This window comes from Gopherus evgoodei, chromosome 14 (genome assembly GCF_007399415.2).
Source record: "Gopherus evgoodei ecotype Sinaloan lineage chromosome 14, rGopEvg1_v1.p, whole genome shotgun sequence".
NCBI lineage: Eukaryota > Metazoa > Chordata > Testudines > Testudinidae > Gopherus > Gopherus evgoodei.
In genome coordinates this window covers 2586251-2611202 of record NC_044335.1, presented here as the reverse complement: position 1 = coordinate 2611202, position 24952 = coordinate 2586251, and the positions used below count along the sequence as shown (strand labels likewise).

Below are 24952 nucleotides of genomic sequence, written 5' to 3'. Positions count from 1 at the left end.
AAATAATCCAGTGAGTTTCCTTTCTCTGTGTCCCCTCTGATGCGTTGGTGTTCTCACTCCGTTCTCTGAAACAACTGGCCACTTGTTCACAACTGTCCCTGGGCCCCACAGTGCAGCTGTGTGAAGCTTAGGAGAAGCAGGTGTGTGGTGGCTGGAGGGGAAGTAGTTTGTTCTCTGATGATTAACCCCTTAATGATAGAATTTGGCAGTTAGAGGTCTGGGGACGGTGCAGCTGCTTAGTGTTCTAAAGGATCCGGTTGGTCAGCTATCTGGCACAGAACCAGTCCCAGCCTTTGCCATGTCAGGATCTGGAGGAGTCTGTGTCTATTAAGGGCCTCGGTTTTATGCTGTCCAGTGGTCATAGAATTTACTACAGATTCTGGTGACTTTTCTTTGTGGGAGTCTAGATGGGGAAAGTTTCCATTTTATTTCTGGTCACCCAGACTCGCTGTCTCCTGTCTCCAGGATACAACAGTTATGGCTGAAGTCAGCTAATTGCCAAGTGTGTAACTCAGAGGAGCAGCAGAAATAACTCTGTGTATTGGTGATCTGGTTTACAAGCCACAGGCCACCTGGTGGCTCCACCTCTGACACCTTTCTGCCAGACATCTCAGTACTCAGGCAGGGCAATGCAGCTTTCCAGCCAGGGACTTCTTTACTCTGTCAAAAATTCATGCTTTGAGCCACCAGCCACTTTCTCCAGCTCCCCAAGGCTCCAACTGTTTTCCACTTTACCCAATGTTGGGAAATGATTTTAAGCATAAGACTAGTGTTGTCTTGGGCAAGGCTCCTGCAAAGGGGCATAATGAACGTTTGCTCTATACACACTGCATGGCACAAGTGTGTTAGCAGAAGCCATGCCTAAAAGGAGTTTCCTAGCAGAGGGAAAAGTGGGTTGAAGATAGGGCTAAGGAAAGGAAAAAGATTTCACAGGAGTTCACAAAATGCTCCCTGAAAATAGCTTTTGAAATAACATTTTCAGAACCAGATCTTCAGATAAGTTGGATGTGCAGTTGTGCATCTAATTTGTGTGTGACGTGATCTGATTGTGTATCCAAATGTATTATTTCTATTTCAGCAGCAGCTAGAAGCCCCAGCCAAGGTCCCGGTCCCAGAGTCGCAGGCACAGTACATATACACAGGTCAAGTTTACACTACTAAATTTTGCCAGCATAGCTATGTCACTCAGGCATGTTAAAAGCCACACCCCTTCTCCAGCATAGCTGTCAGTAAAACCCCCAGTGTAAACGCAGCTATGCTGACAGAATGGTGGTTCTGTCAGCATAGCTAATGTGCTTCAGGGAGGTGGTGGTGTTATGCTGGAAGAAAAACCTTCTTCTGTCAGCATGCACTGTGTCTACGCTAGGGAACTCTACCATGTAGCCATGCTGGTATAGCTGTATCAGCAAAGCTTCTGAAGTGTAGACTAGCCCCTGGTAAGGACTAGTCTGCACGTCAAATGATACACTGACACAGCTGCGCTGCTGTAGCGCTTCAGTGTAGACACTAACTATATTGATGGGAAGAATTCTCTCATTAGTATAGAGACTCAATTTCCCCCGAGAGGTGGCGGTAGCTTGCTTGATGGAGGCATTCTTCCATCCACCTAGTACTGTCTACAGAGGGACTTAGGTCAGCTTAACTATACTGGGCAGGGATTTTTCACACCCTTGACTGACTTAGTTAAACAGACCTAATTTTCTAGTGCAGACCAGGGCTTTTGGACTGTGTCTGAGGCCTGGAGAGCTCACCCTTGAAATGACAAGCTAAAGGTGGGAGAGGCAGAAATATGACATGGCTTGCACAAGGTCATGCCCAAGCTGATGGCAAAGCTGGGAATAGAACCCAGGTCTCCTGGTTCAGCCCCTATCCACCGGCACAGTGATTCTCAGACTTTTCTTTTTGTGGATCACTTGAAAATTGCTGAGGGTCTTGGCGGACCACTTAATGATCTTTCCAAATGTTTGTACCGTTAGCTATCTATTGTAAAGTGCTTTAGATAAAACCACTATATAAAAAAAAGTCATAAGAATTAACATTTTTTGTTCTACAATAAAAGCAAACAACTCATATTTTAATATCAGTAATCTTACCTTTCTAATGTGATGGTCTCTCCCCCACCATGGCAGTCCCCCGAGCTGGAGCTGGGAAGGAAGGGGTCTCCCCGGAAGCCATAACCCTGGAGCTGCGGAAAGTTGCCTTTCTGGCCACAGCCCTGCACATCCCAAATTCCCCCCACCCCCTCTTCTCACACCTGTGCGGCTCCACTAATTAGGTGGGTGGCCCTTCATTCTCTTGTGTGTGGCCGCCCAGGCACGCACCTTAGAGGGAATTATCTGCGGACCACCTGAATGGAGCTTGCGGACCACAGTTTGAGAACCTCTGCACTAGAGCACACTGCCTCGGGTAAATGCCTCTGCAAATTAGATATGCACTTGTGCACATCATTTTTCTGGATCTGAGCCTTCACAAAGGGCCTAGCTAGAACCTTTAATGCAAACACATTAGTATTTCCTCCAGCTTTCCCAGAGAGAGGCAGCAATACATGCAAATAGCTCCTGGGCAGCTGCGTGAGCAGCACATTTGCACATTCAGAATGAGTAACTGTGGGTGCAAATAGGTTCCTAAGTGTGAAATTACCCCCTTGTGTCTGTGGCACTTGTTTTTCACATAGACATCACAGGTGCAAGTACTGAAAATTTAGGCCCGCAAATTCTATGGGCCAGATTCTCCACAGGGGAAGTCAAGTGCAGTATGCATACTTCATCCCCATGGATTCCTTCCTTTCCAGCTCCATGGTCTATCCCTAGTGTCCCATTCTCTGTTGCCTCCTGCTCCCATTGCTCTGTCTTGAGTGCCTCTTGATGACCATTCTGTGTTGTTTGAGGCGAGTGCCATCTACTGGGCTCTCCCACATATGAGCATGGTCAGATAACAAGGGAGTGTTATTTAGATATTCTATTCAGTGCTACTATGGGCAAGTCTGAATTTAAAATTCCCACTCTCCAGTTAAACATCTCGGGCACCACATCCACTGAACTCCATTAGAGAGATGTCTGGGGGAGAACTCTGCTCATCATATGTTTAGGTTCTGGGAGAGTTGCTCTCAGTTCTATAGAATTTCTCTATCCTAATGGGAGATCTGTATATGTTGTCACTTACGTTCTTCTTCATGTATTGGGGCAGGGGGCTCAGCAAAGAGAGTTCCACATGTGCAGTTATAGTGAGATTTGGAAAAAGATAATCACTGAAGCAGCTTAAAAGCAGACACGAGCCTAGTGTATTCCCACAGATCTTGATAGTAGAGCTGAGGTCCTGTGGCAGAAGATTTGGGTTATGATCATGTGCACACTAGCTCAAGTGTGGGTGCTGGCAAATTCAAGATGACTGTTTGTGTCTGCAAATTCGTGGGTGTTTGTGTGAGTCCATGTGCATGATGGTTGGTGAACAGGTTAGATCCCGGCTTCCAGTTCATGGGAAATTTGCAAAGGCTGGTTCTGATACATCAATTCATCAGCTACTGTCCTCTGCCATCTCCCCACCATGGGTATAAGTGGTGCATAAACCTCATGCTGGCCCTCTGCAGAGGGCAGAATGCCACCCGGAATCCTGGACTTTGCCATAATTGATCCCCCCGTCTTGAAGCTCAATTAACAACCTTTTCCTTAGGGGACAGGAATTTAGTCTGTCACCCCACTTCCTTTTGGAGAGAGAGGCTCCACTGTGCACTCATTGTTCTAGTCCTTGATTTCCAGGTGCTTGTTAATGATCAGCTAATGTCTTTCATGGTGCCCATGAAGGGTCTGTTTCTGTGGCTCACAAACACTTTCTCCCTTCTCTAAAGATTGCAGAAGGAATGGCTTTCATCGAGCAGAGGAACTACATCCACCGGGACTTGAGAGCTGCCAATATCCTGGTGTCAGCCAGCCTGGTGTGCAAGATTGCCGATTTCGGACTGGCCAGAATCATAGAGGATAACGAGTACACGGCCCGGGAAGGTAGAGAGAGCTGCTGTGGATGCCATGCACAAATGCAGCCTGCATAACCTAATAGGCATGACAAAATGCACATGGATGGCCAAATTCAGAGGAGATGTGTAAGATGGTATACCTTGGACTCCCTTAGGCCGCTTACACCCACCCACCGACGTGCACGGGAGTCTGAGTTGGCGTAGTTTGCATGTTGAGGATGTGTGAAAGAAGTTACCACATAGATTAATGCAGCATGGCGGCTACTTAACTTGTATCTCCGTCCATCCTTATGTTAGTTACTTATCTTGCTATGTGCCTCACTTGGCATGTGAGTTACACCTGACAATTTTGATCTATTTGCCAGGTGCCAAGTTTCCCATTAAATGGACTTCACCAGAAGCCATCAATTTTGGATCTTTCACCATAAAATCAGACGTCTGGTCCTTTGGAATCCTCCTGATGGAGATAGTTACGTATGGGCGGACCCCATACCCAGGTAGGAAGTTGAAATGTTTCCATATCTATTCTTGGCTTGTCCATATAATCTACTTCTAGCTGAAGTTAGAAGGGTATCAGGGAAGGAAGCGTGCATTGAGAACTTTGAACCACAAAAGTTGGGGAGCAGCGTCTGAAGACAGGATCATGAGCACAGGATCCCAGGAGACGAAGCCTTGGAACAAGACGTGAAAGGCAGGGAATGGCATGGTCACATCTCTGACCAACATGTATTATTTATTCATCCACGTTTGCTGTTTGGGCAGGTATCAGCCCACACTGGATGGTGTGAAAGATTGAAATCCAGCTGGTGCTCTTAATTTAACCTTGATTACTCACTGTCTATAGGCTAAAAATACACCCCAGTTGAAACTCTGACATCAAAGTGCACAGAGCACAAAGCAGAAGCTGCAGGAGTCCCAGTTTTAGCGACTGAGAAATGGACATGAAATTAAGGTCTGTAGTTTCAAAGGTGTCCACTAAACTTAGATGAATCCACTTCTGGGTACCCAGCTTGAGACACGGCTTGATTTCAGAGACGCCTAGCACCACTGACTGACTGTGGATGGTCAGCACCTTTGAAACTCAGGGCCAATGCCAGGTGCTTCAGAGGACATGAACAGAACATGTGATCCTCAAGTGATCCATCCCGTTGCCCATTCCCAGTTTCTGGCAAACAGAGGCTAGGGACACCATTGATGGACCTATCCTCCATGAACTTATCTAGTTCTTTTTTGAACCCTGTTATAGTTTTTGCTTTCACAACATCCCCTGGCAACAAGTTCCACAGATTGACTGTGCGTTGTATTAAGAAATACTACCTTTTGTTTGTTTCAAACCTGCTGCCTATTAAATGAAGAGTATGGTCTTTATTTTTGGAGTGTTATGCAGAACTGGACTTCGTAACTGATCTCTCTTATTGGGATAAAAAATGATTATGTTAATACTGCTTTGAATGTCATTGTCTCTTTACCTTTCCCAGGTAATGGTATAGGAGTTCATCTGCACCCCTCTTCCTGTGTTCTCTTCCTGTCCTTATGTCAGGGGGATCACGCTCCCTAAAGGGGTTGTTAGAAATCAAAATGAAAACACCTGTTTTAATGCTCCTCCTGCCCATTGTTGTGTTATAGGGATGTCTAACCCAGAAGTGATCCGTGCCCTGGAGCGTGGATATCGAATGCCGCGCACAGAAAACTGCCCAGAAGAGCTGTATGATATGATGATGAGATGCTGGAAGACCAAACCAGAAGATCGTCCTACCTTTGAGTATACACAGAGTGTTCTGGAGGATTTCTTTACTGCAACAGAGAGCCAGTACCAGCATCAACCTTAATGTAGACAGTCCAGTGACAGCAATGGGTATCCATAACTGTGCATGCTATAGTACCTGTAATAGACACACCCCGTCTGTTCTTCTCCTGGCCAAGCCCTCCCTTCGTATTCCTTTACACATATTGCCCACTTCCATCAGCCTCTTCTTAGACACCAAAGATTTCCTGACACTGACTTGACTGAAGTTGGGAGGCAGAATGCAGTAGCATTACATTTCAGCCTCCCTGAGCTGTGAACTCGCTGGATAAGCTAAACACTGTTAGGTCTTGTTAGTACTTAGGTGTGAGACTGCTATGGGAAATCCATTGCTGCAGGAAGTCTTCAGCAGGTGGCTCCATTCCCTTTAAATCCATATAGAACTATTGCCCTAGCATCATGCAAGAAGGCACTGTGATGTAGAAGGCGCCACCTTTCCAATGAGATATAAAACTGTGGGCATGACTCTACAAAGATCCCATGATGCTTGTTTGCTTTCTGCAGATAGGATAATAGAGCAAATTACATTATGAATAACTGCATTCTCACTAAAATCTCCCCATGCAGTTTCAAATGAATATAGTTCACTCCTCATCACAAACTGTCATGTGCTGGAGCCATGTACTGTTAAACAGCTGCTGGATTTCACCCCAGAAGTGGTCGTTAGTAAAGTGATTTGGGCTTTAGGATCACTGGATTAAAGGTGCCATGTAAAGCATCTTTCAAACCTGTTTCACTTTTGTGATGGTTTCCTGCATGGATCTGATCTGCATCTTCTTGTGGGTGAACTGTTGGCAAGTGTATTAACTGAACTAGATGTTGAGCTCTTTGGAGCAGGAAACTCATCTTTTTACAAGACATGCAAAATGCCTCAAACATATATGGTAGTTTATAAATAACAGACATTGGCCTGATTTCCCCTCCTCCCAGTTGCTCTGGGGTAATAGCAGAATTTTGATTTTTCAACTCTTTTCTTGAGCTGTTTCTGCAGATTTTTATAGTGGCACCTTTACGATTGTCTGAGAATTACAGGTGTGTTTCCTAAAAAGCATATTAGGAACATGATGCTAGGGACTGATATAGTCTCACGCATTTTACAACGTGGAGTAGGTGGCAGTAGAAATCTGAAGAGAAAGTAGTTAACTTCAGTTTCTCTGGATAGGAGAGGGTAACACAATTTGCAGTTTAATAACTTGCATTTTTACTAAGGAACCCTGCATTTCTTGCACACTTATTTCAGGGTTTTTTTTAGTATTTAAAGATAGATTATTTGGGGGTGAGAGGGTGGAAGGAGTGAGGATACAGATTTTTGACATATTTAGGTCTCTCTCTTTTTCCTAATGAATTTTTGACATAGTTACATGACTTTCCTGGATAACAGTAACAGAAGAGAGAGAGTGGATTACGTGCTTCTATCTCAGCTTTGATTTTCAGTTAATAAATATTAAAACATTTTGCATTGTTTGTGGCTCTCTTTTAACATTGTATACTTGATAGCAAAGAAGGCCTAGTATTACCTGTTTCTAGCTACTGGTAAATACTCCGTCCTCCATCGGCCAATAGAGGGAAGAGACCTCAGGTTTCAGGGGATGGTTTCTTCCTTCTCCTATTTATCTCAACAGAGGTATCCAGTATTGCTAATGGCCACTGGCGTGGCTACCACCCCTCTGTCCAGCCGGGGGCCCATCAGCCATCACCAGCGTAACAACTGTGAGGGATCGCCGTCGTTATGCTCCAGAGTTAACCACACATGGCAGCGAACGAGAGAATTTCACACTCGGCTCCTTGTACCATCTGCTGCCCTCAGTAAAGATGGCGTGGGAGCGGGGCGAATAGGTTACGAACTGAGGAAACGACCCCTGCTGCCCTCAGTAAGGATGGCCGCGAGTGTTACAAACACGTTCCGCCTGAGGCCGAGGCCGAGCCCTGCTGCCCTCAGTAAAGATGGCCCCGCCCGTTTGCCACACAGACGGCCTGGGGCAGAGCCCTGCTGCCCTCAGTAAAGATGGCCCCGCCCGTTTGCCACACAGACGGCCTGGGGCAGAGCCCTGCTGCCCTCGGTAAAGATGGCCCCGCCCGTTTGCCACACAGACGGCCTGGGGCAGAGCCCTGCTGCCCTCGGTAAAGATGGCCCCGCCCGTTTGCCACACAGATGGCCTGGGGTAGAGCCCTGCTGCCCTCAGTAAAGATGGCGCTGGAGGCCGTCCTCTCCCCGGAGCTGGGCCCTGCTGGCGGTAACTAGGGGGTGGGGGCGAGGGAGCGTAGCCCCGCGGAGGCAGTGCCTATGCTCTGCCGGGCCCGGTCTCGCTCCTTCTTCGCTCCACCTGGAGGGCTGGGCCCGGAACCGGCTTCCTCCGCCCGTCGCCGTCTCCATGGTGATAAATTTCCCCAACCAACCACTAACTACTTCCGGTTACGTCTGTCCCGACACGTGGATCCAAGATGGCGGCACCGGGGGCGACGGTGAGTGAAGCGGCCCGGACAGTCCCTGTCAGGGCTCGGTACCAGCCTCCCAGGGCGTCAGCGGAGCGCGCCGGGCCCGAGCTCCGGGCACCACCTCCCTCCCCCGCCCCGGGGCTTGTCCTGGCCCCTCGCTCCGGGGCCTGAGCGGGGCGGTGGCCGGGCCCCGGGACGGCGGTGGCGGGGCGAGGGGTGAGTTTCGAGCCCTGACTGGGAGCGCCGGAGGCTCTGTGGGGCCTGAGGCTGCGGGGAGCCTGGGACGGGGGTGGCTGCTGGGCTCGCTACTGCCGGGGGGGGAGGCCGGGGCTGGCCCGTTGAGGCCCGAGCTGAGTGGTGCTCGGTGCGGGAGTGTGGGGCGTTTCTAGACTGGGGGGTGCTTTGAGGACCTGGGCGGGGGGTCGCTGGGCCCCAGGCTTGGTCGGGGCGTTGCTTTAATTCTGGAGGGTAACCCAGCTGCTTGCTGGGAGTCACAGCTTCAGCAGCCCCCAGAACACACGCTCTTCCAAGAGTCTCCTGAAGTGAGCCTCGCTGTCTGTGGGATTTGTCCCCCCAAGTTGAGCACAGAGAGCAAGAGGCTCTAGCCTGAAATAACTGTTCTCCCTTAAATTCTCTTTGCTTTGAACTGTGTGAAATAAACACCCTTCACATGTGACCCTGACTTAGCCCCCTGGAGATGCAAACTCCCTGCAGGCCAAGCTTCAACTCAGGAAAGCGTGAGATGCATTAGGTGTAAAGCCTCTATGTTAGTTGGTAGCAGTAGTTTCTCTAGCCCTCTTAGCTCATTGGTTCCTGTTACAAGGAATAATCTTGAGTCTAGTAGAATCACAGAAGTGGTAGGTAGGACAAACTCATTACTTTGTCTTGACTAGGAACTGTGGTCATGTTTAGGTTGAGCTTAGTTAATAAGTGTTAGAGCCCAACCTAGGATTGGGCATTTGACTAGTCCAAAAATAATGGCCAAATATTGTCAAAAACAATCAAATATTTTAAAGCACTAAGTTATTAGAAGACTAAAACAAAAATAAGATTGTATGGTCTCCAAAAGGCTTAACCTTAATTAAATACTTATGACTAATTACAAAAAGCAAGTTAGTTAACTGAGTTATTTTAACTCAAAAATGCAAAACACAGTGAAATGAAGCCCTAAAAAAAGGGAGGAATGGCATCATAGTGCAATCAAAGAGGCAGATAGGCAGGCTGCTGCCTGCATCAGGGCTTTCTTGTTGGAATAACTGACAGTATTTGACTGTGGTCAAATAAGCGGTCAGTTGGTATGACCAGTCAATTGATTGACTTGCCAAGCCTAACCCAACGTGAACTAAGGGCTTGTCTACACTGGCAGTTAACAGCACTGCAACTTTCTCGCTCAGGGTGGGGGAAAAACACCCCCCTGAGCGCACCAAGTTGCAGCGCTGTAAAGCGCCAGTGTAAACAGTGCCCCAGCGCTGGGAGCTACGCCCCTCGTTGAGGTGTTTGTGTTTTTTTTAGAGCGCTGGCCATGACCACACAAGGCAGCATTTTAGCATTGCCAGTGTAGATTAGCCCTAAATCACTTTTCCTAGTCAGGACAAATCTTAAAAGTTTAAATCATATCTTCCCTACCCCTGCATGAGAGGGAGATAGATGGTGTGTTATGTTAAACAGGAAAGTTAGCATGGCTGTTGATGTTCTTATCACCTCCATTCACTAGCAGACTGATCTCTCTGCTGCCCTGTTGTTTTACATTTTATGCAAAAAGATCAGATTGTTGCTGTGAACATATTTCACAAAGGTGGCGTGTAGTTAAGAATTCTTGACCAAACATCATTTTGTGGGTTTTTCCCCCTGTTCTAAAACAGTGGTTCTCATGTACTCTGCAGAGCTGCGTCTTTCATAGTGATGAATTGTCACAGGCTTCAAGGAGTCTTCCTGCTTTTGTAACACAGTCTGAGACCTTGTTTAGGCCTTTTTTATTCTGCACTTCAAAAAATACATAAACCTCCCACTGTTCCACTGCTACCAGTAGAGTTCCACAGTTAATAGGAACAATTGCAGAGCTAATGTAGGCAAGGCTCCTGTTTCTTTTACCACTATGGTGTCTAAACCCGTCTCCACAAGCATTACCACTGGCAGTAGTGAAATGAAGATTTCCCCAAAAAAGCTAATACAAACACAGGTTTCTAGTTATGGTTTCTAGAGCGGTTTTTGACCAATGCATCTTTTTTTGAAGCCCTTCTTTGCCTTTGCTACTTTGCGTCTCAGGTGGTGTAGGCTTTTTGTTTGTTTGTTTTTTGGGGGGTCATTTTAGTATCAATTCAACTGTAATCAAATTTGTGGCTGATATTAACATTGGAGGGGGTAATAAATACACTGGAGAGCAAATCAAAACCACAAAGTATTGTAACTTGGAGACAATAGAGCAGTGTGGTAGATTCCTAATTATTAGCTGTATAACTAGCTTCCAGAGGTTTCAGTCAGGTCAGGGTCCCATTGTATTGGGTGTTGTGCAAATATAAGACAGTCCCTGCCCAAAAGAACTTGCAAGCTAAAATCCTGTACCTATGAACAGAAAATTAATAGAACAGCGATAAAACAGGAGATGTGAGGATTGAGCCAACCAGCTACACCCATCACAAAGCAAAACTATTTTCATGTCTCCTCTAATACTATTTTTTATGGAACCAAGCATTTCAGCTGACTCAGGTCAGATTGGGAGGGAAGTGTCCATCAGACCATGTGGTTTACAATATGAAAAGGTTGAACTGTTCTTGGTAACAGCAAAATTGAGAGTAGGACTTTTGTATGTAATCCATTTAACAGAAACATGGACTTAGGCCAAACACTTAGTGCCAGGTTTAAAGGGGGATTATATTTATGTGTCAAATATTAGTGCAAGTTGCAGTGATAACACTAGATGTGTATACCCACCTTCCCTCCTTGGGTCCTGGAGGTCTTTGCAAGCATTAATTTATTACACCTCACAAAACAACCCGTGGATGTAGGCAAGTATTACAGATGTGGGAAAAGAAGTCAGTGAGAAATCAGGTGACCTGCCTGAGGTGTCACTGTAAGTCAGTGGCAGTGCTTTTTTCTATTCTTTTGTGAAAGGATATTCATACAGATTCAGAAGTTATGTGTGTGGCTTATAAATGAGTAACATCAACATACTTTGTGGATATAAGTGTTGGGACACTGATAGCTGGGAAGGGATGTGTGAGGTGTTGTATGTCATGTTAGAAGCAGAGGATGCCATGGGAAATTGTTTCAAGATTCTTTGCATGGAATTACTGGAATTTTCATCTATTTTGCTTCAGACATCTATAGTACCCTGTTTGTTCTTTTGCTATGGAGTTGTTCCTTTGCCCATTTAGAAGGCTGAGGCCTCTGGGCTTGTACACACTAGCTTTCTTCGGTGTAACTTAAGTCGCTCAGAGACATGGAAAAGACACCCCCCGAGGGATGTAACTTACTCTGACTTAAGGGCCAGTGTGGACAGTGCTGTGTTGGCAGGAGGAGCTCTTGTGCTGACGTAGCTACTGCAGCTCAGGGAGGTGGAGTAATGATGCAGACGGGAGAGTGCATGGAGCGTCTGCAGTAGCAGCGGTGCAGCTGTGCCACTGTAGCTATTCTAATGTAGACTAGCTCTCTGTTTTGTGTAGAGGTGAGAGCACAGGAGGCTGTTAACAGCTCTCCAAGTGTCAAGGGGGCAGTCTGAAACCAGCGTGAATGCAGCGTTTGTCTCCTTGCCAAAGGCTTTCAGTAGCTTCACCAAGTGCATGTGAAAGCTGGTCAGAAATGTAATAAAGATGAGCTTGTCCAAACAATTGCCAAGAATATCTAACAAGACTGCTTTAAAAACATTGGGGGACACTGCATAGATTTCTCTTCTCTATTTTTCTGGCTTTTCTTCCAAGCATGGCTTTATGTGAGTTAAAAGGGGCCTGGCACTGCCCCAGTATAGAGGTTGGAAAGATGCACACTAACTGAAAGAGCAAATCACACAATGAAAGGGGAAAAAAATCAGTGTATATGGTGTCCGTCACCACTCAGCATCCCTACCCCTCCACTTTCACCCTTTGAATACACCTATAATGTCACTGGGTTTGCAAGTGAACTTTGAAACTGTGGTCAGAAGGAAGTCCCAAAGCAAGCTGTGTATAGTGCCTGTGATACGACTAATGTTACTGCCATCTGAGGTTAGCCTGTGTGAAATAAGGTCCTGGTGCTGTTCCTAATAGACACATCACTGGCCTGCTTGCTGGCAGTCTTGGCAGAGAGACCGCTGATTTGAATGGGCTTTGAGACTGGCTTTTTCACCCCCTGGAGATGGTCCCTCCAGTTTAGGTTTGAGGCATGCTGGCAGACAAGCATGGAGAGAAGCTTGCAGGGTATTTGTTCTGTGGATAAAGTGTGGAACTCAGTTTCTTGTGCTGGCATCTTCAGTGGCTGTAAAGTCTCACGCTGTGTGCACGCACTTCTTAAAATAGAATAAAAAGATCTAGTGAGCTCCCATCTAGCCAAGACACAGGCAGGGGGCTTAGCTCTAGACAAGTGTCTGTTTTGGAAATCACTAACAGACTCACAGATTAACTGGTAGCCATTCTTAACAACTTCATAAATTAGGTTCATAACAATCAGTGGAACTTCCTGCTGGAATAGTTTGCTCATGTTAAATCTGGTGATTATTCAGAAGGAACTTCTTGGAGAGAATTTGGCATGTGACTCTGCCTGATGCCATTCAGTCCTGAGTTTCACACTTGGAGGAACGTCACTTGTCTGGTGGTTTGATTATTACATTGTGTAGTTGAGAGGACCTGAATTCCTGGTGGGAAAGGGTTACTTAGCCTCAGAGCAATAAGGGAGTTCTCTCTCTGGTCTATCTCAGTGAGATTTCACTTTCAGGTCCACAGAGAAGCATAGAATTCCTCTGCAGCTCTCTGCTTGTGGAGAGAACTTAGAAGTAGCCTTATTTGAAAGAAAGTGCTCCTGCTTTTTCTGTGTTTTCCTCTCCTCCAGATGTTGTGCCTGTCCCTTCGATGGGTTTATCACAATGGAATGGGAACACTAGTTCTTGTCTTGCTATCCAACTTCATAGTGAATAATGCTGCTCCAGCTGCTTGTTTTCTCTCTCCTTTGGGGCTTAGCGGTTTTGTGAGAAACTAAATAATGAAACTTAGTCAATTATGACTCTCGTGCTTAAAGTTTTCTTTTGGGATCTGGAATTGTGTAACTCCATGGTACCACTTGTTGTCACATGGTGCAACTTCCCAGTTACCCCAGTGGGATTTTCCATCACTAGAGTGATTTTTCTTTTTGAAATATACAGTGTGGGTGGAAGCCACAGTTGCAGAGACCTGTCATCTTGGAGGTCTACTTTGATGTATCAATCAGAATGTCATGCCGACGTTTTAAGGCTCCTTTACATTGCCAGAGTGATGTAAAGGACAGTATGGCCTTAGAAATGCTTGCAGTGCTTTAGTGATTAGAACTGGTCTAAATTTTTGGACTGAAAAAATTTCCTATCAAAATGTGCTCCTTGAACTGTTTATGACTGGAGATGGTCAGTAGCCAATATAAATTGTGAATTTGATTCCCCAGCCCTCACTTGCTTTTCAGTTGCCTATGATGTAACACTGAACATATTTGTTCACTAATAACTAGAAATAAAGAGCTACAAACCTAGCTACAATACTGTTCGGCAAGGGGGTTTGGGGATTTCCTCCAATGCTTCCTACTTCCATTGTATCGTAGTTTAAATAAATTATCAAAAGAATTGAAACCAGAGTGATTATATTGCATTATTTTGACAAATAAAATGTGCAGAATTTTAAAATATCGTGTACATCATTTTAATTTTTTTTGGCACAGAATTCCCCCAGGAGTAAAGTAAGCAGAGTTGGGGATTTTTTAAGGAGACAGGACACAGTCCTACAACCTTTGAACTCGTTTAGCTCCCATAGCAACCTAAAGGAGTCTCACATATGGAGGAACTGCTGGGCTTGGCCTTGAAGTTGTGCAAATTGATTGGCCCATGTCCATATTGTTGCAGCTAAGTTTCTTTTTTGTCTCAAAACAAAGAAACAAACCTGCAAATGTGAAAGCAAAGGTCCTGGTAGCCGCATGAACTCCTTCCATTTCACGTGCTGCGTGTTGTTATGCATTGGACAGCTATGCCAGGAATCTAAACTGGAGAGTTCCCTGAAACCCTACCTGTCTCCTTCCTCCTCTTTGTCCTCTTGGCTTCACCTTCAAGGTCTTGCTCAATCTCATCTCTGCCTGTGCTGTATCTTTGCTCTTGTTCTCTCCTCTCAGTCCTCTCTCCTTGAGGATCTCTGTATCTGCAGCTCTCAGCTTCACACCACCTGACTGGCTGACCCTTGCATCTGGAACAGTCTCCTTCTGTAAAATGTCCACTGAAGACCTGCTGCTTTCTTAAATCCTTCCTGTGATGCCTCCAGGTCTGCTGATTTCCTGAGCCACACCCCTGTATTCTGTTTTATCCAGTTACAGTGTAAGCTCCTAAGGGCAAGGTTTGTGCCTTATACTCTGTTTTGTAAAGTGCAGTGTGTTTCTGACACTATATAAACATTAAGTGTAGTGGCCGTGACAGAGCTGGCAGCCGTGGGGAAGATGTGTGATGCAGAGCAAGGATGATTTCTCCTCTTAGCGTTTTATCCACCCTGCAAGACCTTTTTCATCATAACGGGACCAAACTGGGTTCATGCAGAGGCTTACAATGTAAAGCATTTATTCTCTAGATTAGATTATTGGACTTGGGGAATATTGTGTTGCAGTTGAATGAATATGAGAAATCAGAGAACAGCCCTATGTTTAGTGTGACAGGGTGTCCATTGCTTGGTCCTGCATCTCTGTTCAAGGTCCTTTCTGTTGACTCATGCAGGCAGCCAGACCAGGTGGGGCCTATTAGCTCCAAGGGTACAGACAGTAGAGGGGAAATAGAGCCAGGTACAGAGAGGCTCTGTAGGGGAACATCGGCATAGCTAATTTCAGGAGGAAGCTTACCTTGAGGTTTGTTACTTAAATTAATAATGAAGAAACTTCGGGAAGGGGTAAGTTTTTGGGCCAGTGATCCACCAGTGCAGCTTCCTCCCTTTTTCCTCTTCTAGTCCCATATCATTTGGCCAGCCTGTTCCCTCTTTTCTATTTTCTCTGTTTCCTTCCTGTTCTCTCCTGTGATTCCTTTCACCACTTCCCCCAGCCCCTGCCTATAGACATAGTAACACCAGCAGAGTGAAATGGACTTTGCTGCTTCTATAGGGAAACTGCATGGGAAAGTGTTGACTGTAGGCTTGTCTCACTGCACTCTTAGCTCGAGGTATAACTGGAGTGTTGCCCCGAACCTGCCCCCATCCCTACACAAATCTCTAGCTTGAGTTAAGGTGCTTTAAACTCCAGCTAGCAGACCCATTGAGAGGTAGGATTGATGCTTGAGCTTGCAATGCAGGGTGTGCAGCTATAGGTTATACTCCTGAGGGCATTCTGTGCCAAAAAATAAAAATTCTGCGCACAATAGTTTAAAATTCTGCAAATTTTATTTGCCAAACAATTGTGGAGGTTCCAGCGTGGCAGTGGGGAGCACAAGCCATGGGCTGCACAGAGATGGGAGATCACTGTGCAGCTGGTTCTCCCTGGGGCACAGATTCAGTGATGAGGCTGCACCCAACTCAAACATGGGGCAAGGACCGGGCCTGTCCCAGAAACACTCAAGGGCCCTGCCCCTCTGTACCAGGTGTGGGAAGGCAGGATCCAGGTGTGGGTTGAGAGGATCCTGTGTGGGGGGCAATCTGCGGGCGGGTGGCTCAGTGGGGGATCCGGGTTCAGGAGGAATCTGGATGCACAGGGGCTTGTTGGGGGGTTCTGGGTGCAACAGTAATAGGACTCTGCAGGGGGGTCCAGGTGAAGGTGATTGGGGCTCAGTGGTGGGAGAGGTCTGGGGGTGGGGGGATAGAGCTTGGCAGGGGGGTCTTGATGAGGGGAGCTCAGTGGGGGGTCCAGGTGCTGGGGGAGTGGGGCTCAGTGGAGTGGGGATCCAGGTGCAGCTGGTTGGGGCTCGGTGGGGTAGGGATCCGAGCACGGGTGGCTCATTGGGGTGGGGCTCATCGGGGGGTGGGTACTGAGTGAAGGTTGGTGAGGCTCAGCGGGAGACTCTGGGCTGGGGGTGGGCGTGCCTGGAAGCCAGGCTTCTCCCCCCGCCCCAGGGATGTGGTTCCAGCCGCTTGAGGAGGGCAATCCTGTGGCTGTAGTTTGCCCATCCCTGGCCTGGAGGTGAGGTGGGCACGAGCCGCTTGGCAGGCCGCAGGAAATAGCCCCGGGCCGCGTGTTTGAGACCCCTGTGTTAGACCATGCAGCCTTTATAAATGTCATTAGCGGACTGGGGAATTTCTTGTCCACCATGTCACCTTTCTTCCATCAGGTTTTGCTCCGATGTGTGTCCCGCAGGGGGTACAGCTGTGATATCTCTTTTCCTTTCCAGGAAAGGCTGATGTGTTTGCTGATGCTGCTTGCGCTCTTTCATGAAACAAGCTCCTTCTATGTACCAGGTGTAGCTCCTATCAACTTCCACCAGAAGGACCCCGTAGAAATCAAGGTAGGATGGATTTCACAGAACAAAAATGGCAAGAGGGAACACATTTATTTATAGCACAGTAGCCAAGTGGGATGACCGAAGTCAAGCTTTGGAATCCTGCCTCTAAAATTCAGTGCTTATGTAAAATGTCAGTAAAGAGAGGCTTCTGGGACCATACCTGTTCTTCTCCTCCCCTGCTCAAGGTCCCAACTTATTTTTTTATTCTCTTCAGTTTCTCTCTTTGGCCACCCGTTTCTTCTCTCAAGTATCTTTGAACCAGGCAAACAGCTGTGCCAGAATCCAGATAGACGTCGCTCTGCTTGGCACACAAGGTTTCCCAGTGGCATTGATTACAAAGTGAAAGTAACCAAAACTTCTCTGTCTCCAATATTGTGCATGATCTATACATGAGGTAACTGAGTGTTACCTCCGGGCAGCACTTCGGCCACAAGCAAAGCGTGAAGTGGCTGTGTCCTGCAGATGATGGGATAAAGCCAAGGATAGACCAAATACTTTAAAGTTGTTAGCTCTCACGAGCTCTTTCCCCTCGCCAGGAATAAACTGAACTCCACAATATGTCCCCACATCCATCCTCCAGACCTCAAACGCCCCGGAGATGGCTCAGGCTGCCACAGGGTGTTGGCACTCCCACACAGTGTTATTAATACCCAACTCTGGAACTGTCTGTCCTGCTGGGAGAGAGTTGAGACTTGCTGTCTAGACAGCAACAGTCTTAAAGCCATTTTTTTATTTATTCTAAAGCTGTGGGCTTAATTCCTTACAGGGCATCCAGTAAAGTAGATGTCTGTGGGGATGCTGGGGTTGGCTAGTCATATACCAAGCACAATGCAACTTTCTGGCCACAAATCCCTTGACCCAAGCTATTTTTAAGCGAACAAGGCTAGCCCTGGGCTACAGTAAAATCACAAAGTAGCCTCAGGAGGGATTGGATTGGAATAGCAACTCTCAAAAGGATTTCAAAAGCCACTTGTCCGCCAGCAATGAGTCCAGTCGGCAAATCTTCCTGTACGTTTCCAATAAGTGAGGTTGGCCTCCATTACAAACAGCTCCTGTTTGTCTGAACAGATGTGCCCTTTATATTGGATCTCTCTGCACCTCAGTTGTGCCCTGCATTTTTGTGGGTGCCCGCCAGCAGTATTCAGTTTTGTCAATATCCATTGTGTCTTCAGAAGCAGCTTCTGCTCAACTCTTCATATAGGATTGAGGACATGACTAGGGCCAGGTCTATATTACAAACTTTTGTCAGCACAGCTATGTTGGTGTCGGGTGCATGGAGGGAGATCTCTGACCACAACTGTGAGGAAAAGCCTTCACTGCAGAAACAGTTATTCCCGCAAAAGTGCAATTTTGCTTGGATGAGCTTCCTCTGCAATGCCAGGATCGTTATACTGGCAAAGCGCACCTTGTGTAGAGCTGGCCTAGGATTTTTCCAAAGGCAACGACAGTGGTAACGACATACCGTTTTCACGAACTTGTGACCCATTCATGTGCTTCAGAAAATAGGCTTGGGAGAGAACCAAGAGGACTGTAGTTATAGAGGAGTGACGCTCCAACTACATTGGGCACATCTGCTTCAGGCCTTTCTTTGCTACTTAAACATGGGGCTGCTGCAGCAGGTATGGCACATTGAACTATTAATAGGCTGCAGAGGTGAAGAAGTCCGGATTAAAACATAACTTCCATGTCCCCTTTGCTAGAACAGGGCTCCAAATAAAGGCTTGGAACTAGTGTGTCTGGATATGTGTGTGTCTTGAGAAGAAGACAGTTGCATGGTAAAATTTGAGAGGGATACCCTTCTGTTATACACAGTGGAGTTCACTCTCCCACTGCTGCCCAACCGGTCCCTTACAAACATTTCATACTCAGTCCTGGTTCTCTGGTGCCCTAGTTAACTTTGCTGATGGAGGTGTCACTGTGATAGTTCCTGTGCTTAAGAAAATTGCTCCACTAAGCCTGATGTAGCTGGTGGAGTTGGTAACCTTACAGACTTCAGTTACTGGAGAGTTAACGTGCCGTGGTTGGTGAAGGTATTTCCTACACTTAGTGGATTAATTGTTTGGTGGTGGTGGGAAGGGCAGTTCAGATTGTAAGACTGGCTTTCCCACCAATGAGACCAAGTGTTTTTCCCTTTGAAATTAGTCTCCTGAATGAGACTTAAACTTCCAGCTGATGTAGGGAGTGTAGGAAATGGTCTGAATACTTAGCAGGTCACAGAGGGGAAGATAACAGCTGCTTCTTTCTTCAGGCTGTGAAGCTCACCAGCTCACGAACCCAGCTGCCATATGAGTACTATTCCTTGCCTTTCTGCCAACCCAGCAAGATAACGTACAAGGCTGAGAATCTGGGTACGTACCCATCATGCAGCATGATCTCAATATGTAAATATGTTGCTGTCTAGGCCTGTGAAATGTCCTAGGCTGAGCAGTAGCAGCACCTGTACTTGGAACACAGTCATATTTGCAGCCCTACCTCTTGCATGGTATGGGTGTGAGTGACTCCAATGTGTGCATTTTAAGTGGGAGAAATAAATCCCAATGTAGCCTGTGATAACCTGTGCCTTGAACGAGGGGAGGCGCTCTCCAGTGTACCATGCTTATCTTGCTAGTTGATCAGAGGCAGCAGCAGGAAGCTGGAATTCCCAGTTAGCCAAGAAGTGATGGGAAACGCTTCTTTGGTGGGTTATTATTTCTGTAGGTCCCTCAGTGTACTTGGTGTTTCAGACAAACAAGACAAGATCCTTGCTCCAAACTGTCCTTTTGCATCTCTTTCCATGCAGTCAGCATATGCTGTAGCCTCTTCAGCTTCCATAAGGCTCTGCTGTCCACGCTGTAACTCGCTGAAGCTGCCCTCATTGCTCCATGATGTGCAGCATGCTAGAAACCCGGTGGCAGAATCAGTGTTGCTTGATAATGGTGTCCCTCACCCCTCCCACTGTGTCTCTGTTTCCCAGGTGAGGTTCTGCGGGGGGACCGGATAGTAAACACACCATTCCAGGTCTTCATGAACATAGAGAAGAAATGTGAGGTTCTGTGCAACTTTCCCAACAAGCCAGTCACCCTGACAGTGGAACAGAGCAAGCTGATTGCAGAGCGTATCCAGGAGGATTACTATATCCATCTGTGAGTTGCCACCAAATCTCACTCCTTACCTGAGGAGGTTGTGAAGGCTGGGACTATAACAGCATTTAAAAGAGAACTGGATACATTCATGGTGGTTAGGTCCATAAATGGCTATTAGCCAGGATGGGTAAGGAATGGTGTCCCTGGCCTCTCTTTGTCAGAGGATGGAGACGGATGGCAGGAGAGAGATCACTTGATCATTGCCTGTTAGGTTCACTCCCTCTGGGGCACCTGGCATTGGCCACTGTTGGTAGACAGATACCAAGCTAGATGGACCTTTGGTCTGACCCGGTACAGCCGTTCTTATGTTCACTGTGGCAGGGTTGGGTTGGAATCGCTGTGCTGTGGGCTGGTTTGATATGAAAACATTGTGTCTCTTCAGTATTGCTGATAACTTGCCTGTGGCCACGCGGCTGGAGTTCTATTCAAATCGTGAGGAGGAGGAGAAGAAGAAGGAAAAAGACGTGCAGTTTGAGCATGGATACAGGCTTGGTTTCATGGACAGTAATAAGGTAACCTGTTCTTGAAGCTTCCTGTATAAAGCCTCCGTAGGATCCCTGAAAAAAATCTGTTCTGAAGACCCTTGTGGGCCTCCTTCAAAAAGTATAAAGTGCACCATGATGTTCGATGCTGCCACCAGGTGCGAGGGTTGGAAGTGCTGCTGAATGGCTGTATGCAGGACTGAAATATGGTATTTTAGATCCTCAGGCCTAGGCAATATCTTCACTTAAACCACTACAGCAGCATCGCTGCCATGCTACTGGAGCACTTCAGTGTAGGTTCTCCTGTTGTTGTTGCTAATCCACCTCTCCGAGAGGCAGTCGCTAGGTTGACAGAAGAATTGTTCTGTCAACCTAGTGCTGTCTATGCTGAGGGTTAGGTCAGCTTAAGTACGTCACCTGGGGATGTGGGTTTTTCACACCCCAGAGCAAAGTAGCTGAGTCCATGTAATTTTCTAGCTGGCCCTGAGGGAATGGAAAAAAGAGAGAAATTGTGTGGCCTATTGATTAGGGGACTGGGCACCAGGACTCCTGGGATTTGTTCGTAACTATGCCACTGATTCACCAGATGACACTGAGGATGCTTTGTGCCTCAGTGTCCCCCTCTGTAAAGTGGCGGTAGTTACTTCCCAGGAGTGCTGTGAGGATTATCTAACACTTGTAACTTGCTTTGAGATCCTTATATAAATGCCATTGAGTATTTCTGACAATATTTTTATTAACAAAAGGAACTGGCTGGAATACAATCATGGAGAGTGTATTAATTCAGTGTAGAGAGCAAAAATCAGAATTCACTCTCATGAAATCCAATTGTTTAAGAACATAAGAACGGCCGTACCGGTTCAGACCAAAGATCCATCTAGCCCAGTATCTGTCTACCGACAGTGGCCAATGCCAGATGCCTCAGAGGGAGTGAACCTAACAGGCAATGATCAAGTGATCTCTCTCCTGCCATTCATCTCCATCCTCTGACAAACAGAGGCCAAGGACACCATTCCTTACCCATCCTGGCTAATAGCCATTTATGGACTTCACCACCATGAATGTATCCAGTTTTCTTTTAAACACTGTTATAGTGCTAGCCTTCACAACCTCCTCAGGTAAGGAGTTCCACAAGTTGACTGTGCGCTGCGTGAAGAAGAACTTCCTTTTATTTGTTTTAAACCTGCTGCCTATTAATTTCATTTGGTGACCCTTAGTTCTTGCATTATGGGAATAAGTAAATAACTTTTCCTTATCCACTTTCTCAACCTCACTCATGATTTTATATACCTCTATCATATCTCCCCTTAGTTTCCTCTTTTCCAAGCTGAAGAGTCCTAGCCTCTTTAATCTTTTCTCATATGGAACCCTCTCCAAAGCCCTAATCATTTTAGTTGCCCTTTTATGAACTTTTTCTAGTGCTAGAATATCTTTTTTGAGGTGAGGAGACCACATCTGCACACAGTATTCAAGATGTGGGTGTACCATGGATTTATATAAGGGCGATAATATATTCTCAGTCTTATTCTCTATCCCCTTTTTAATGATTCCTAACATCCTGTTTGCTTTTTGACCGCCTCTGCACACTGCTTGGACATCTTCAGAGAACTATCCACGATGATGCCAAGATCTTTTTCCTGACTTGTTGTAGCTAAATTAGCCCCCATCATATTGTATGTATAGTTGAGGTTATTTTTTCCAGTGTGCATTACTTAACCTTCATCCACATTAAATTTCATTTGCCGTTTTGTTGCCCAATCACTTAGTTTTGTGAGATCTTTTTGAAGTTCTTCACAATCTGCTTTGGTCTTAACTATCTTGAGTAGTTTACTATCATCTGCAGACTTTGCCACCTCACTGATTACCCCTTTCTCCAGATCATTTATGAATAAATTGAATAGGATTGGTCCTATGACTGACCCTTGGGGAACACCGCTAGTTACCCCTCGCCATTCTGAGAATTTACCATTAATTCCTACCCTTTGTTCCCTGTCTTTTAACCAGTTCTCAATCCATGAAAGGACCTTCCCTTTTATCCCATGACAGCGTAATTTACATAAGAGCCTTTGGTGAGGGACCTTGTCAAAGGCTTTCTGGAAATCTAAGTACACTATGTCCACTGGATCCCCCTTGTCCACATGTTTGTTGACCCCTTCAAAGAACTCTAATAGATTAGTGAGACACGATTTACAGAAACCATGTTGACTATTGCTCAACAGTTTGTTTTTCTATGTGTCTGACAATTTTATTCTTAACTATTGTTTCGACTAATTTGTCTGGTACCGACGTTAGACTTACCGGTCTGTAATTGCCGAGATCACCTCTAGAGCCCTTTTTAAATATTGGCGTTACATTAGCTAACTTCCAGTCATTGGGTACTGAAGCTGATTTAAAGGACAGGTTACAAACCTTAGTTAATAGTTCTGTAACTTCACATTTGAGTTCTTTCAGAACTCTTGGGTGAATGCCTTCGGGTCCCGGTGACTTGTTACTGTTGAGTTTATCAATTAATTCCAAAACCTTCTCTAGTGACACTTCAGTCTGTGACAGTTCCTCAGATTTGTCACCTACAAAAGCCAGCTCAGGTTTGGGAATCTCCCTAACATCCTCAGCCGTGAAGACTGAAGCAAAGAATCCATTTAGTTTCTCCACAATGACTTTATCATCTTTAAGCACTTCTTTTATATTTCGATCGTCAAGGGGCCCCACTGGTTGTTTAGCAGGCTTCCTGCTTCTGATGTACTTAAAAAACATGTTGTTATCTTTGGAGTTTTTGGCTAGCCATTCTTCAAACTCCTCTTTGGCTTTTCTTATTACACTCTTGCACTTAATTTGGCAGTGTTTATGCTCCTTTCTATTTGCCTCACTAGGATTTGACTTCCACTTTTTAAAGGAAGTCTTTTTATCTCACTGCTTCTTTTACATGATTGTTAAGCCACGGTGGCTCTTTTTTAGTTCTTTTACTGTGTTTCTTAATTTGGGGTATACATTGAAATTGGGCCTCTATTATGGTGTTTTTTAAAAGCGCCCATGCAGCTTTCAGGGATTTCACTTTAGTCACTGTACCTTTTAACTTTTGTTTAACTAACCCCCTCATTTTTGTATAGTTCCCCTTTTGAAATTAACTGCCACAGTGTTGGGCTGTTCAGATGTTCTTCCTACCACAGGGATGTTAAATATTGTTATATTGCGGTCACTATTTGCAAGCGGTCCTGCTATAGTTACCTCTTGGACCAGCTCCTGCGCTCCACTCAGGATTAAATCTAGAGTTGCCTCTCCCCTTGTAGGTTCCCGTACCAGCTGCTCCATGAAGCAGTCATTTAAAGTATCGAGAAATTTTATCTCTGCATTTCATCCTGAAGTGAAATGTTCCCAGTCAATATGCGGATAATTGAAATCCCCCACTATTATTGGGTTCTTAATTTTGATAGCCTCTCTAATTTCCCTTAGCATTTCATCATCACTATCACTGTCCTGGTCAGATGGTCGATAATAGATCCCTAATGTTATATTTTTATTAGAGCGTGACATTTCTATCCATAGATTCTATGGAACATGTGGATTCGCTTAAGAGTTTTACTTCATTTGAATCTACATTTTCTTTCACATATAGTGCCACTCCTCCCCTTGCACGACCTGTTCTGTCCTTCTGATATACTTTGTACCCCGGAATGATTGTGTCCCATTGATTGCTCTCAGTCCACCAGGTTTCTGTGATGCGGATGCCTATTATATCAATATCCTCCTTTATCACAAGGCACTCTAGTTCACTCATCTTATTATTTAGACTTCTAGCATTTGTGTACAAGCACTTTAAAAACTTGTCCCTGTTTATTTGTCTGCTCTTTTCTGATGTGCCAGATTCTTTATGTGACTGTTTATCATCTGATTTGGCCCTTACATTATCCTCTTCCATCCTCTGCTCCTGACTATAACCTGGAGATTATCTATCATTAGACTCTCCCCTAAGAGAAGTCTGTGTCTGATCCACATGCTCCTCTGCAGCAGTCGGCTTTCCCCCATCTCCTAGTTTAAAAACTGCTCTACAACCTTTTTAATGTTTAGTGCCAGTTTAATGTTTAAGTGTGACGCAAACAAATATGATTAAGGAGGGAGGTAAAGGGCATATAATAGTAGGGGAAATAAAAAGACATTGGCCAAGGTATAAGAACAGCCACCTGGCCACTTTGTGGAGATTTCAGACTTGTGTGCACATGTATGTGTAGTTTGCAAGCACAAGTACCATTATTGCATGTGCCAATGGCCAGCTATGTGTCTGACTCATCATTTGTTCGTATGTGGTGTAATTGTGTGTGCAGTTGCACATGCCCTTCTGATCACTGGGGATGAGGGAAGCCTTATGTACTTATGGAGCTGCTGTGCTTTGCCCATGCATGATCGGGGCTGTAGAACAGTAAGTTCAAAGGAGCACCTGTTGCTCGTGGAGTTGTACCATGCAAATGCTGTTGAACAGTTGGCTGGGTTCTGCCCCTTAGTATGTCTCTGGTCACCTGATCTGAAATGGAGTGA

The 24952-nt window shown here is 45.8% G+C and overlaps 2 protein-coding genes across 7 annotated transcripts in view; both read left to right on the top strand.

Annotated features, from left to right (window-relative positions):
* HCK (HCK proto-oncogene, Src family tyrosine kinase) overlaps positions 1 to 7231 on the top strand; it is a 33605-nt gene extending 26374 nt beyond the window's left edge. For all 3 annotated transcript variants that reach the window (XM_030533145.1, XM_030533144.1, XM_030533146.1), the window contains 3 exons: positions 3845 to 3998; positions 4336 to 4467; positions 5597 to 7231. In XM_030533145.1, coding sequence (XP_030389005.1) covers positions 3845 to 3998; positions 4336 to 4467; positions 5597 to 5799 — 489 coding nt within the window. In that variant the 3' untranslated portion in view covers positions 5800 to 7231. The remainder of the gene's footprint in view (positions 1 to 3844; positions 3999 to 4335; positions 4468 to 5596) is intronic.
* Positions 7232 to 7964: 733 nt separating this feature from the next.
* TM9SF4 (transmembrane 9 superfamily member 4) overlaps positions 7965 to 24952 on the top strand; it is a 27662-nt gene continuing 10674 nt past the window's right edge. Inside the window, exons 1-5 of one of the 4 annotated variants that reach the window (XM_030533779.1) lie at positions 7965 to 8237; positions 16708 to 16821; positions 19067 to 19166; positions 19772 to 19940; positions 20323 to 20452. In XM_030533779.1, the coding sequence (XP_030389639.1) occupies positions 8217 to 8237; positions 16708 to 16821; positions 19067 to 19166; positions 19772 to 19940; positions 20323 to 20452 (534 nt within the window). In that variant the 5' untranslated portion in view covers positions 7965 to 8216. Of the gene's footprint in view, positions 8238 to 8369; positions 8427 to 14595; positions 14744 to 16707; positions 16822 to 19066; positions 19167 to 19771; positions 19941 to 20322; positions 20453 to 24952 lie in introns of those variants that run through there. The other 3 variants (XM_030533776.1, XM_030533777.1, XM_030533778.1) reach the window with 3 other exon arrangements.